General features: G+C 47.2%; 1 protein-coding gene across 1 annotated transcript in view; it reads left to right on the forward strand.

Annotated features, from left to right (window-relative positions):
* The window catches only part of INO80 (INO80 complex ATPase subunit), a 462,811-nt gene that overhangs the window by 75,133 nt on the left and 372,275 nt on the right, over positions 1 to 15,403 (forward strand). Inside the window, exons 4-5 of the mRNA XM_030213886.1 lie at positions 767 to 834; positions 5,869 to 6,024. Coding sequence (XP_030069746.1) covers positions 767 to 834; positions 5,869 to 6,024 — 224 coding nt within the window. The remainder of the gene's footprint in view (positions 1 to 766; positions 835 to 5,868; positions 6,025 to 15,403) is intronic.

Genomic DNA, 15,403 nt, shown 5'->3' on the forward strand with positions numbered 1-15,403 from the left:
ATATATGTGCTATACTTGTCTAAAATATCAATGAAGGATCTTTGGGCCTGTGGTTTCTTGCCAGCATGGTGCTTTCTTGGGGTGCAGAGGAATTATGGTAGAACTGCTGAGAGTTGCATGGTTTGTGCAATTTTTAAATATTACTCAAGGCATATAAAATATAGCTCTATTTGAACTGCTTACTGTTGGAATCCACAGATGCCATTAGCCTATAGATATATCTGTGATACATTAGCATTTGGCATCAGCCACTAAAAGATACGGACCTCCTTCCTATTGTATTGTTCCCTAAAGGATCGCCTTGAGCTGAGAATTCCAGCCAGGGATTTTTAGTCACTAAACGGGCACTTTGGCTTGTTGTGACTGTATCTTTTAGTGGCTGATGCCAAATGCTATTTGTGTAAAGACTTTTTGAAATTTAGTTATTATCTAAAAAAGATTCTTAGCTGGATTTTAAATATTACGCAGTAGTTTGAAAAGCAACCTTTCTTGCCACTCGAGTTTGATGGCATTCTTGCATTTCTCTGTGACTGCTGAATCTCTGTATCTGATTGATTGCCTTGCCATTTGTGTGTCTTTGAATGATGCACAGAATCTGTAGCTGTGTGACTTAGTGGCTTCCTTATGATCCTTGGGTTTTGATGTTTACCAGTATGCAAGTCATACATTTCTGATTCATGTGGTGATCTTGTGTCTGTTGGGAGATAACCCTGCAAATCTAGGTCAGATTCATTATACTGTGTATTTTTTGTGTATTATTCAACAGAGCCAAAGATTGAAAAAGGAAACCTGTATAACTTCTCTAAACTGAGGAAGAGCAGAAAATGGCTGAAGGTGAGAGATCTATTTTGTGTTTTAGCAGGGAGGGGATAAAGGAAGACATGGTAAAACAAAGCACTGTTTTTGTTTGATTCTTTCCAACTGAATGGAAGTTGGAAAGAATTATACAAAAGGGGTCGAGAATGTGTGTCCGGGCAAAATAACGTTACAAAAATTTAACAGAATGTGCTGAAATTTGGCATCAGGGAAAACCTGGTAAAAGCCATGTTTGAAAATGGGCCTAATTGGACTAGGTGTTCCATATCCAAAGAGATAACTCCCCTACTAACTGCCCCCACCTGAATAAATTGCCCATAACCCCCTGGAAACTGCATCTGCTCGACCATCCCCAGATACCTCCCCTTACAGACAAAACAAATGCTATGTATACACAGAACACAGGTTGGATACAGGTTGGAAAGAATATCATGAACTTTACCCATTTTTTTTATATTCAACATTTTTATTGATGACAAAATAAAATACATTCCACATCTGGCATAAATAACATATCAACATCATAACATACATAACAAAAAGCCAGTGATTGAGTCCGTCATCAATTTTTGTTTTCCCATTTTCACCCCCCTTACCCTCCCATCCTCCCACATCCTTACCCCTTTCCCCACCCGTTGCCCTCTCCCCTACCTCGCGTGCTTTACCCATTTTTTTATTAATTTGAAATAAAAGCATCTGTTTAAAATAAAATTCTCTTGTTCTTTAAAGTATTAAATAGTTAACATGAGTGGATATCTCAAGCCTAGTATAAAAATATTGTATGTTCAGTAAAACGTCCATTCTCAGAGGACAAGCAGGACATTGTTTTCACGTGTGGGTGTCGTCATTCACGGAACCCCAATACGGATGCTGCCCAGTGTTCTACAACTTGTAGATCGACAAAAACAGAAGAAAACAAACCTTCGCACTAGTCAAAGAGCAATGTCACAGCAAGACAAAATAGATGATGACAAAAAACTTCTACAGGACTCACGAAAGTTCACAGCAAAAGTTTATTAAAAAATCCTGGACTCGACACGAGTCATGTTTTGGCCACTCTGGCCTGCTTCAGGAGTCCCTAAAATAGTACATAACACATACATAATAAAGTAATTAAACCGTACATGATTAAAAATATAAATAGAAATCAAAATAAGACAACAAACTTATACATATATAAAGTAAAAGTATCCCAAGGACGTCTTACATATACATTTACAAATATGTGCAAGACTGTGAAATCTGTTCAATTTACAGTCTTAATAATGTACAAATAATAAACGTTTAAATATGTACAAATAATAAACATTTAGAAACCATTAAATTATAAATTTCAAATGAAGAATATCATCAAAAAATATCATTAAAAAAATGTATCTAGGAATGACATTGTCACATTATGTTGAACCTGATGATGATATGTGAACCCAAATGGGATATTTAAAAGGGTATCTAAAAAAATATCTAATACTAATATGATAATTAGACAAATACTTAAAATAATATTATATAAAAGATTAACTAAAATGACTTGTTAAAGAAGGTTTATTGTGAGAAACTAACTGTAAAAAAAACTAACACGAAAAGAACAAAATATATAAAGGAATTCCATAAAAGAATTTAATATAAAGAAGGTACCTGTATTTTATTGATGTAGTAATTCCTTGCAGAAGAAATGTTGCAGAAAAAAACGAACTGAAAGTGTACAACTGGCAAACCAAACAAAGAATTTAGAGACGATGTTAGGCTGACAAACTAAACAAGTCTAAGGACTAGCAAGCCAAACAATCAACCAACAGATATAAGAAAAATAAAAAGTAATAAAAGATTAATCTAAACAAATATATATATGGAACCAAAGAATCTAGACAATACCGGTATCGATGTTCGTTTACAAGCAGCTTGATGAAATAGAACCGGTATCAATATACATTTAGAAATAGCTAGATGAAATAAGACCGGTATCGGTTGTTCTTTTACAGTTAGTTTTTTACAGTTCCTCACAATACACCTTCTTTAATAAGCCATTTATAGTTAATCTTTTATATATTATTTTAAGTATTTGTATAAATATATTAGTATTAATACACTTTTTTTTATTTTAGATATCCTTTTAAATATCCCATTCGGGTTTACATAATATCTCAGGTTCAATGTAATGTGACATCATGTCATTCCTACCTAGATACATTTTTTTAATGATATTCTTAATTTGAAATTTATAATTTAATGTTTTTTAAACGTTTATTATTTGTACATTTTTAAACATTTATTATTTGTACATTATTAAGACTGTAAATTGAACAGATTTCACAATCTTGCACATATTTGTAACTGTATATGTAAGACGTCCTTGGGGTACTTATATATATATATATATATATATATATATATATATATATATATATATATATATATATAAATAAATATAAGTTTTTGTCTTATTCTTTCTATTTATATTTTTAATCATGTACGGTTTAATTACTTTATGCATATGTTATGTACTGTTTTAAGGACTCCTGAGGCAGGCCAGAGTGGCTGAAACACAACTCGTGTCGAGTCCAGGATTTTTTAATAAACATTTGCTGTGAACTTTCGTGAGTCCTGTAGAAGTTTTTTGCCATCATCTATTTTGTCTCCGCTGTGACATTGTTCTACAACTTGTAGAAGCATTTGGCAGGCCCAACCGCACATATATTTGTGCCTTCCCACCTACCCAACTCACTTAGGACCCACAGTTTTGCTTTTTCCATATAGAATGAGGGCAGCCATCAGTAAATGCCATCTATCCAATTGGCTAGCACACTTCATCTCCTTCTTTTATGCTCAGGCTGGGCTGAATCTGGAGGGTCATGCCATGGCAGCATCAGCAGCCCACTTGAGATTCGTCTCCATTAAGGAGATTTGCAGAGCTGTGATGTAATCTTCAGTCCACACATTCACATCTCACTACTGCCTTGAACAGAATTCCCAATGTGATAGCTGGTTTTGTTTTTTGGTGAGCTTGGTAGCTAGGGATTCTCACATCCTATATAATAATTCTCACCTCCAACATTCTATTGGTCTTGCTGCCTGTGTTTGTGACTTCTTCTGAGTTGGTCTGCTAGGTTCCTTAGCGCAGGCTGATGTCACCGTAGCCATTATGATGTCAACCCACGAAAAAAGGTGCCCATTGGTCACGGTGACGGAGGCCGAGCAGGGGAAGAAGATGAGCGCTGTCAGCAGTAGCGAGTAGGGCACATTGCTGGCGTAGTCTGGGTTACAGAGCAGTGAGGCCCGCGAGAAGTAGACGCGGATCATGGCGCCGCCGGGGATGGGGAAGAGTAGGGCGGACGACAGCAGCCAGGCTGCGGTGATCAGGAGCCTCATCAGGCGCCCGTAGCGCAGTGGGAAGAACACTCGGAGGGAAGGACCCTGAAATTTGGAGGGAGGAGGGGGGGCCCTGGCACACACACTCATTCTCACAGACTCTCTCTCTCTCACTCTCTCTCTCTCTCTCTCTCTTTCTCTCTCTCTCTCTCTCTCACACTCTCTCTGTCTCTCTCTCTCTCACACTCTCTCTGTCTCTCTCTCTCTCACACACTCTCTCTCTCTGTCTCTCTCACACACACACACTCCGAGGAAAACCTGAGAAAGTGAAGTTACTCACCTGTAGTAAGATATATGTTCTCACATACCCTTCCACCTCCCTTAGGAGCTGGGTAACAAAAAAACACCCATAGAAAATCCAACTGTGGGTCCTGGGTGAGGTAGGTGGGAAGACGCATGTGCATGCAAGGTTAGGTCTGCCAAATGCTTCTAGAAGTCCGTACTGGGGGTTTAAAATAGTTGTCCTTGAACTTAGCGCAGAAGAGCAGGCTGGGCTTAGCTTTCATAACAATGCCCTGTAGCTTGGTGGTGCAGGATTAGAAGGTGGTGATATTCTCCATCATTCTGCAGTAGGGCATTGCATACTCCATGGTTTGCATGCAGAAGTGAGATGGGATCTGTGTGTTTGATATTTTAAGAGTAATAAAAAAAGAGGTTAAATGAAACCTTGGCCTGAAAACAGACCATGGTATGAAACGTGGTGGGGTGGGGGTTGGAGATATGTGCTTGTTCACAAAGTGTTCAGCAGGTTTCTTTCACTATATAATCTATTTTTAGGTGTTTATTTTCAGCTAAGTTGGGATCATTTGAGGGTACAAACATTTGGTGGGAGCAGGTGGTTTTGCACTACAGGTATTATTGCTGGATACCATTTCTAGTGGAATCAAATATATGCGTTTGTTATTTAGATGTCTTTGGTGCAGAAAAGAGACAAAAGTGAATGACGCATACAAGACAAGCCAACAAAGAAGTGGGAGAATATTAGAGGAAATGATGTTTACTGGATAAACACCTATTTAATTTTTGCATCAGGGATGTTTTATGAGTGTTTATTGGTTAAAAACTAAAATCAGAAGCCCTATATAGAAGTATTGGGCCCCACTCTTGCCTTTTTCGTAGTTAGTTCAAGGTAAGCTTTATTCATATACAGTAGCTATTTCTCTGTCTTCAGAGGGCTTACAAACTATGTTTGTACCTGAGGCAATGGAGGGTTAAGTGACTTGCCCAAGATGTAAAGGAGCCATTGGAGCCGACTCTGTGGGTGCTGGCACCCCCAATATTGAGAAAATTCCTTGTATGTGTCCAGGGAGCGGTTATTTCCATTGGGCTTAGCACCCCCAATAATTTTGAAAAGTTGGCTCCTATGAAAGGAGCTGCAGTGGTATTTGAACTGAATTGCATAAACTTGAGAAATCTGGCTTGCCCTATGTGCAAGGTTCTGTTAAAGGGGAAGAAGCAGAAAATATTAATCTGCCCCCTTATTTATTTTCCCTTGAGTGCATTAGTTGCTCGGTAACTGAACACTACATTCTACCGAAGAACACCTGAGCTGGAGTCACTGTGATAGTGAGTGATGCAATCCACTTGTGAGTGTGACCACTACACTTCCAGCTGAGAGGTGTTTCTTTTAGAATAATGATTAAGAAAAGATGAGAAGACTGATTTTGTATTTGCTTTTATCAGGGTATCCTGCTGAATGAGGATTCTAGTGACACAGATTCACAGAGTGATGAAGAAGGTGATGATGAATTCTCTCTCTCCAAGGATGAGCTACACGACATGCTGCGACTGCACAAATACAAGAAGCTGCATCAAAGCAAATATAGCAAGGACAAGGAGGTAAGAAAGCTTACTCCTGGCTGTGGAAGGTTCATCCCCTTGCCCCCGCCCCACCCCCCATCTTGATTCAATACTCCATTTGAGTCTTCTGCTCTCCAGGTTGGCTGGTGTACTATAGATGCAGACATGGTTGTTGCTTAATGGCAACAACTAGTGTCCTGATTTACAGTTTATAATTCTAGGGTTCTAGATGGAGTTGTGGTGCATGGATCTTGGCCTAGGACCATCACTGCAGTGACCAGAATATTGTTGTGCAGGGGGGAGGGGGTTGTGTGTGGAAGGGAGGGTGGGGCCTGTGTGCTGGGGGAAAGGGGTGGTGGTGGTGGTGGGAGTTGTTACAGAGGTACTGTGGACAAATGTCACCCTGACAAAATAGCCCTTGACAAAATGGCCCCTCCCACAAAATAACCCTTGACAAAATAGTCCCTAGAAAAAAATAACACCTCACAAAAAAAAAGATGATAAAGTACAAGTGAAATTTTTACTGATAAAGGCTCCTACAAGCATTGCATTGTATAAAGCATCTATATAAATAATTCTCACCTCAAACATTCTGAAGCTCACTCTGTGGCAGGGAAACATTGGAGCCCTGCACTTAGGCTATCACCACTCACTCTCACTGATAGACCCGCTCCCGCAGCCATGCCCCTTCCACACATAATTTACTACCTCAACATTCTAATGAAGCTGCAACTTCCAGTTTGTGAGGCGGCAGAGATCGGAATTTATCCCCATTACTGTTTGCCCCGCCCTCATGTCAAACGTGATGACGTCGCGGGCGGAGCAATGACACTTCACCAATCGCATCGCTGCGCCCTCGACGTCATCACGTTTGACGCGAGGGTGGGGCATACATCGATCTACTACGTGAGGACGAATGGAGGGAGTGTGAGGCAGGCAGGCTGTAGGTCACATGCAGTGAGGGAGCCAGCCAGCCACTCTCTACGTCGCGGGGCGGGGCGAGGCAAGGCGCCCACGACCACCCTCAAGCACGGAAGGTAAGTCCACCAACAAGGGGAGGGGGATGGTAACGAAAAGCGCCTTGCTAGCGCCCATTTCATTGACCTCAGAAATGGGCATTTCTTACTAGTATATAAATAAAAATCTATAGCTACCAATTGGTATTCATAATCTGTTCTGCTGTTTAAGGAAACTATTCTTCCATCAACATGCTGATTAAAAAGAAAAAACAATATTGTCGTCATTTTTATAGTCTTACCAACCTAAAGGTAAGATTATTAGAAAAACAATGCAGTGCCATATTCTGGGCAGCCTGATCTGGCCCTTTTCTCGGGGGTGGGGGGGGGGGGCTAGTTTGTCATGGGCTATATTATGGGCAGGCCCTTTTGACAGTGGCTGTTAGAGGCTATTATGAAGGGAGCTTTTTTGTCAGGGCTATTTTGACCAGGTACCTGGACGAATAAATAGTGCACTTACCTTTACTGAAAATTGGTCAAAATGAGTCTTTGGCACAGACTCACAGTTGGTATGCTCCTTGGTCAGCTCTATGTGCAGGGGGAGAGGGGGGAGCTCCTTATCTGGGTTTGGTGGCAGCTGCTGCTGTGGCTTCTGTCCCTCCTCTGTCAAGGCCTGTCTTCGGAGAGCCAGGTTGTTCAATATGCAGCGGTCATCAAAAGTTTGGCAACCTTTTCAGGGCTGTAGATGAGCTGCCCTCTGGAACAGTCCCGACATCTGAAGCAGTTCTTGAGCTGGCCAAAGGTCTGTTCTATGATGACGTGGGCACTCTTATGCCTCTTGTTCTCCTGTATCTCATTTTGGGGGTGGGCTATAGGAGTCATGAGCCAAGTTTGCTGAGTGTAGCCTCTCACTTGTGGGTAGAAGCAGAATCACAGACATGGTTCTCCGAGGACAAGCAGGCTGCTTGTTCTCACTGATGGGTGACGTCCACGGCAGCCCCTCCAATCGGAAACTTCACTAGCAAAGGCCTTTGCTAGTCCTCGCGCGTCCATGCACACCGCGCATGCGCGGCCGTTTTCCCGCCCGAACCGGCTCGTGTTCGTCAGTCTTCTTTTGTCCGCGCTCGGTATGGTCGTGTTTTCGCCGTGTCGGGCCCCGCAAAGTCGACCTCGCGCGTTCGTCGTGTTGTTCAACAAAAAAAAAAAACCCATTCTGTGTGGAAAAAGACTCTTGGGTCTTTTTTCCCCCCGCTACTTTCAGCTTTTTCGCCCCGGTAAGTTTTCTTTCGTCGTCGGGGTAGGCCGCTTTTAGGCCTTGGGTCGAAGTTTTCTTCCCCGTGTTTTTTCGGTGCCTTTTCCGCCATTTCGACTTTTGATCTCGCCGGCGTGAATTTTCCGCCCATGACATCGAAGTCTCCCAGCGGCTTCAAGAAGTGCACCCAGTGCGCCCGGGTCATCTCGCTCACTGACAGGCACGCGTCGTGTCTTCAGTGCTTGGGGGCTGGGCACCGCCCGCAGGCCTGTAGTCTGTGTTCCCTTTTGCAAAAGCGGACTCAGGTAGCGAGATTGGCCCAGTGGAACGTTTTGTTCTCGGGCTCTTCGTCGGCATCGGCACCGGGGGTATTGAGTGCATAGACGTCTTCAGCGTCCAGAGCTTCATCCTCGGCCGCCAGTGCATCGAGTGCATCGGCCCTCTGCATCGGCGCTGAGACATCGGACAGCTGCATCGACGTCGGTGGTACCGGGACCTCGTCGGCTGATGTCGGACGGTGGTGCATCGTCTGGAGTGCAGGTGAGGGCTGTCCATTCCCCTGCTGGTGGCGGTGAGCCTTCGGGTGGGTCTCCCCCTACCCTGAGGGCTCCTGCGGTACAGCCCCCCCGAGACCGACCTCCTTCGGCCTCAGCCCTGAGGAAGCGACGGCTGGATTCTACGTCCTCCTCGTCGGTGCCGGGAAGCTCCGGTGACATGCTTCGTTCCAAGAAGTCGAAGAAGCATCGTCATTGGTCCCCTTCCCGTGTCGGCACCGAGAGCTCTGGGTCGCCGAGGGAGTCGGCACCCAGCAGGCATCGGCACCGAGAGGACCGCTCACCCTCTGTTCAGGAGGTGTCGATGCGCTCCACTCTGGACAGCCCGGAACAGCCTCCACGCCCGGAACAGGTTCTGACGTCGACGCCTGCATCGACCTCCATGCCTTTCTCTGCAGCCGCTCTGAACGAGAGCCTCCGGGCCGTTCTCCCAGAGATTCTGGGAGAGCTGTTGCGCCCTAACCCTCCGGTACCGGCGGTGCTTGCACCACCGGTACCGTCGAGCGTGGCGCCGGCTGGCCCATCGCCCGAGGTGAGGTCTCCGGCGTCGGTGCCGCTGCCTCCCAGGAAGGCTCCCCGACTACGTCGGCGGAGGGAGCTTCGCCGATGCGGGCGAGGGAGTCTACCTCTCGACGCCCCCATCGTGGACGTGGCTCCACAGAGTCGAGTCGGGCGAGGTTGCAGACACAGGTCCATGAACTTGTGTCTGACACCGAGGGTGAGGCCTCGTGGGAAGAGGAAGAAGACCCCAGATATTTCTCTGACGAGGAGTCTGAAGGTCTTCCTTCCGATCCCACTCCCTCTCCTGAGAGACAGCTTTCTCCTCCCGAGAGTCTGTCTTTTGCTTCCTTTGTCCGGGAGATGTCTACGGCCATCCCCTTCCCGGTGGTTGTGGAGGACGAGCCCAGGGCTGAAATGTTTGAGCTCCTGGACTATCCTTCTCCACCTAAGGAAGCGTCCACTGTACCCATGCACCATGTCCTAAAAAAGACATTGCTGGCGAACTGGACCAAGCCTCTAACTAATCCCCACATTCCCAAGAAGATCGAGTCCCAGTACCGGATCCATGGGGACCCAGAGCTGATGTGCACTCAGTTGCCTCATGACTCTGGAGTTGTGGATCTGGCCCTAAAGAAGGCTAAGAGTTCTAGGGAGCATGCTTCGGTGCCCCCGGGCAAAGACTCTAGAACCTTAGACTCCTTTGGGAGGAAGGCCTACCATTCCTCTATGCTCGTGGCCAAAATTCAGTCCTACCAGCTCTACACGAGCATACACATGCGGAACAATGTGCGGCAGTTGGCGGGCTTGGTTGATGCGCTCCCCCCTGAGCAAGCCAAGCCTTTTCAGGAGGTGGTCAGGCAGCTGAAGGTGTGCAGAAAATTCCTGGCCAGAGGGGTGTATGACTCCTTTGATGTTGCGTCCAGGGCCGCTGCTCTCAAGGTGTGGTGATGCGCAGGCTCTCATGGCTGCGTGCCTCCGACCTGGAGAATAGAATCCAGCAGCGGATTGCGGACTCGCCTTGCTGTGCGGATAATATTTTTGGAGAGAAAGTTGAACAGGTGGTAGAGCAGCTCCACCAGCGGGACACCGCATTCGACAAGTTCTCCCGCCGGCAGCCTTCAGCCTCTACCTCTACAGGTAGAAGATTTTTTGGGGGAAGGAAGACTGTTCCCTACTCTTCTGGCAAGCGTAGGTACAATCCTCCTTCTCGACAGCCTGCGGCCCAGGCTAAGCCCCAGCGCGCTCGCTCTCGTCAGCAGCGTGCGCCTCAGCAAGGCCCCTCGGCTCCCCAGCAAAAGCAAGGGACGAGCTTTTGACTGGCTCCAGCAGAGCATAGCCAACATCCAAGTGTCAGTGCCGGGCGACCTGCCAGTCGGAGGGAGGTTGAAAGCTTTTCACCAAAGGTGGCCTCTCATAACCTCCGATCAGTGGGTTCTCCAAATAGTCCGGCAAGGATACACCCTCAATTTGACCTCAAAACCTCCAAATTGTCCACCGGGAGCTCAGTCTTACAGCTTCCAGCACAAGCATGTACTTGCAGAGGAACTCTCCGCCCTTCTCAGCGCCAATGCGGTCGAGCCCGTGCCATCTGGGCAAGAAGGGCTGGGAATTCTATTCCAGGTACTTCCTTGTGGAAAAGAAAACAGGGGGGATGCGTCCCATCCTAGACCTAAGGGCCCTGAACAAATACCTGGTCAAAGAAAAGTTCAGGATGCTTTCCCTGGGCACCCTTCTTCCCATGATTCAGGAAAACGATTGGCTATGCTCTCTGGACTTGAAGGATGCCTATACACACATCCCGATACTGCCAGCTCACAGGCAGTATCTGCGATTTCAGCTGGGCACACGTCACTTCCAGTACTGTGTGCTACCCTTTGGACTCGCCTCTGCGCCCAGGGTGTTCACAAAGTGCTTGGCTGTAGTACCAGCGGCACTTCGCAGGCTGGGGGTGCACGTGTTCCCATATCTCGATGATTGGCTGGTGAAGAACACATCCGAGGCAGGAGCCCTGCAGTCCATGCAGATGACTATTCGCCTCCTGGAGCTACTGGGGTTTGTGATAAATTATCCAAAGTCCCATCTTCTCCCAGTGCAGAGACTCGAATTCATAGGAGCTCTGCTGGATTCTCGGACGGCTCGCGCCTATCTCCCAGAGACGAGAGCCAACAACTTGTTGTCCCTCGTCTCGCGGGTGCGAGCGTCCCAGCAGATCACAGCTCGGCAGATGTTGAGATTGGTGGGCCACATGGCCTCCACAGTTCATGTGACTCCCATGGCCCGCCTTCACATGAGATCTGCTCAATGGACCCTAGCTTCCCAGTGGTTTCAGGCTGCTGGGGATTTAGAAGACGTAATCCACCTGTCCACGAGTTTTCTCGAATCCCTGTATTGGTGGACGATTTGGTCCAATCTGACTCTGGGACGTCCCTTCCAAATTCCTCAGCCTGAAAAAGTGCTGACCACGGATGCGTCTCTCCTGGGGTGGGGAGCTCATGTCGAGGGGCTTCACACCCAAGGAAGCTGGTCCCTCCAGGAACGCGATCTGCAGATCAATCGTCTGGAGTTACGAGCGATCTGGAACGCTCTGAAGGCTTTCAGAGATCGGCTGTCCCACCAAATTATCCAAATTCAGACAGACAACCAGGTTGCCATGTACTACGTCAACAAGCAGGGGGGCACCGGATCTCGCCCCCTGTGTCAGGAAGCCGTCAGCATGTGGCTCTGGTCTCGCCGTCATGGCATGGTGCTCCAAGCCACATATCTGGCAGGCGTAAACAGTCTGGCCGACAGGTTGAGCAGGATTATGCAACCTCACGAGTGGTCGCTCAATTCCCGTGTAGTGCGACAGATCTTCCAGGTGTGGGGCACCCCCTTGGTAGATCTCTTTGCATCTCGAGCCAACCACAAAGTCCCTCAGTTCTGTTCCAGGCTTCAGGCCCACGGCAGACTGGCATCGGATGCCTTCCTCCTGGACTGGGGGGAGGGTCTGCTGTATGCTTATCCTCCCATACCTCTGGTGGGGAAGACTTTGTTGAAACTCAAGCAAGACCGAGGCACCATGATTCTGATTGCTCCTTTTTGGCCGCGTCAGATCTGGTTCCCTCTTCTTCTGGAGTTGTCCTCCGAAGAACCGTGGAGATTGGAGTGTTTTCCGACCCTCATCACACAGGACGAAGGGGCGCTTCTGCATCCCAACCTCCGGTCCCTGGCTCTCACGGCCTGGATGTTGAGAGCGTAGACTTTGCCTCTTTGGGTCTGTCAGAGGGTGTCTCCCGTATCTTGCTTGCTTCCAGGAAAGATTCCACCAAGAGGAGTTACTTCTTTCTGTGGAGGAGGTTTGCCGTCTGGTGTGACAGCAAGGCCCTAGACCCTCGCTCTTGTCCTACACAGACCCTGCTTGAATACCTTCTGCACTTGTCTGAGTCTGGTCTCAAGACCAACTCTGTAAGGGTTCACCTTAGTGCAATCAGTGCATACCATTACCGTGTGGAAGGTAAGCCGATCTCAGGACAGCCTTTAGTTGTTCGCTTCATGAGAGGTTTGCTTTTGTCAAAGCCCCCTGTCAAGCCTCCTACAGTGTCATGGGATCTCAATGTCGTTCTCACCCAGCTGATGAAACCTCCTTTTGAACCACTGAATTCCTGCCATCTGAAGTACTTGACCTGGAAGGTCATTTTCTTGGTGGCAGTTACTTCAGCTCGTAGAGTCAGTGAGCTTCAGGCCCTGGTAGCCCAGGCCCCTTACACCAAATTTCATCATAACAGAGTAGTCCTCCGCACTCACCCTAAGTTCTTGCCAAAGGTTGTGTCGGAGTTCCATCTGAACCAGTCAATTGTCTTGCCAACATTCTTTCCCCGTCCTCATTCCTGCCCTGCTGAACGTCAGCTGCACACATTGGACTGCAAGAGAGCATTGGCCGTCTATCTGGAGCGGACACAGCCCAACAGACAGTCCGCCCAATTGTTTGTTTCTTTTGATCCCAATAGGAGGGGAGTGGCTGTGGGGAAACGCACCATATCCAATTGGCTAGCAGATTGCATTTCCTTCACTTACGCCCAGGCTGGGCTGGCTCTTGAGGGTCATGTCACGGCTCATAATGTTAGAGCCATGGCTGCGTCGGTAGCCCACTTGAAGTCAGCCTCTATTGAAGAAATTTGCAAAGCTGCGACGTGGTCATCTGTCCACACATTCACATCTCATTACTGCCTGCAGCAGGATACCCGACGCGACAGTCGGTTCGGGCAGTCAGTTCTTCAGAACCTGTTTGGGCTTTAGGATCCAACTGCACCCCCCGAGGGCCCTGTTTGTTCTGTTCCAGGCTGCACTCTCAGTTAGTTGGTAAATTTTTCAGGTCAATCTCAGTTATGCCCTCGCCGTTGCGAGGCCCAATTGACCATGGTTGTTGTTTTGAGTGAGCCTGGGGGCTAGGGATACCCCATCAGTGAGAACAAGCAGCCTGCTTGTCCTCGCAGAAAGCGAATGCTACATACCTGTAGAAGGTATTCTCCGAGGACAGCAGGCTGATTGTTCTCACAAACCCGCCCGCCTCCTCTTTTGGAGTTGTGTCTTCCCTTGTCTTTGTCTTGCTACATACGGGACTGACAAACACGAGCCGTTTCGGGCGGGAAGACGGCCGCGCATGCGAGCGCGAGGACTAGCAAAGGCCTTTGCTAGTGAAGTTTCCGATTGGAGGGGCTGCCGTGGACGTCACCCATCAGTGAGAGCAATCAGCCTGCTGTCCTCGGAGAATACCTTCTACAGGTATGTAGCATTCGCTGTGTGTATTGGCTGCTATGATGACCGTGTGGTGGTGAAGTAATGGTTGTGGGTTCTGGGGGCATCCATAGGGAGGGGAGTGTGTTGAAGGTTAGGAGGGATGGGGTTTGGGAATCCCTGTACTGCTTACCTAGGAGCCTACCGCTGACGATCTCCCCTTGGCCAAATCTGTGGTAGATTCCAGAATGCTGGAGGTTGTAGGTAGACATGGGGATGGGGACCTGTGTTTTATTTATTTATTTATTTATTTTTTAACCAGGGTTTACCGTACTTTAGGAGCGGTAAAAAGTGTGCTCCCGCAGTAAAAAAATTAAAACCGTGATTTTTCTTCGGGTCCGGTGTCTCCTCCCTTCCTTTGTTCTTCCCTTCCTTACCTTCCTCCCTGACGCAACATGAGGAGATTCCCCATAGGCCTGCTCTGGGGCCCTCCCTCCTCTGCTGACTCTCGCCTTCTGATGCATATTCCTGTTTCGTGAAGCATGAAGTTAAGGCATGAGCCAGAGGAGGGAAAGCCCCAGAACAGGCTATGGCGAATCTGCAAGGAGGTTTGATTGAGAACAGGAGATGGCATGATGTCTAGCATCAACAAAGAGAGTCCAATTCTCCCGTAAAAAACAACAGAAAAAACAAAAGAACGGAAGAGCTCAAAAGAACCAGACTCAAAAATATGAAAAGCCAAATTTATTGCACAAGACCCTACACGGTCCGTGTTTTGGCCAAAGCGGCCTTCCTCAGGGGTCTATAAATTGGCTTATACAAATATTCATATATACATCCAAAGGTTCATTCGAATTCGGACAAATCTGCTGATCCTATCCAAGCTGATGCAGCTTTGCATCAGCTTGGATAGGATCAGCAGATTTGTCCGAATTCGAATGAACCTTTGGATGTATATATGAATATTTGTATAAGCCAATTTATAGACCCCTGAGGAAGGCCGCTTTGGCCAAAACACGGACCGTGTAGGGTCTTGTGCAATAAATTTGGCTTTTCATATTTTTGAGTCTGGTTCTTTTGAGCTCTTCCGTTCTTTTGTTTTTTCTGTTGTTTTTTACGGGAGAATTGGACTCTCTTTGTTGATGCTAGACATCATGCCATCTCCTGTTCTCAATCAAACCTCCTTGCAGATTCGCCATAGCCTGTTCTGGGGCTTTCCCTCCTCTGGCTCATGCCTTAACTTCATGCTTCACAAAACAGGAATATGCATCAGAAGGCGAGAGTCAGCAGAGGAGGGAGGGCCCCAGAGCAGGCCTATGGGGAATCTCCTCATGTTGCGTCAGGGAGGAAGGTAAGGAAGGGAAGAACAAAGGAAGGGAGGAGACACCGGACCCGAAGAAAAATCACGGTTTTAATTTTTTTACTGCGGGAGCACACTTTTT

The sequence above is a fragment of the Microcaecilia unicolor genome, chromosome 9, assembly GCF_901765095.1.
Source record: "Microcaecilia unicolor chromosome 9, aMicUni1.1, whole genome shotgun sequence".
Classification (NCBI taxonomy): Eukaryota; Metazoa; Chordata; class Amphibia; order Gymnophiona; family Siphonopidae; genus Microcaecilia; species Microcaecilia unicolor.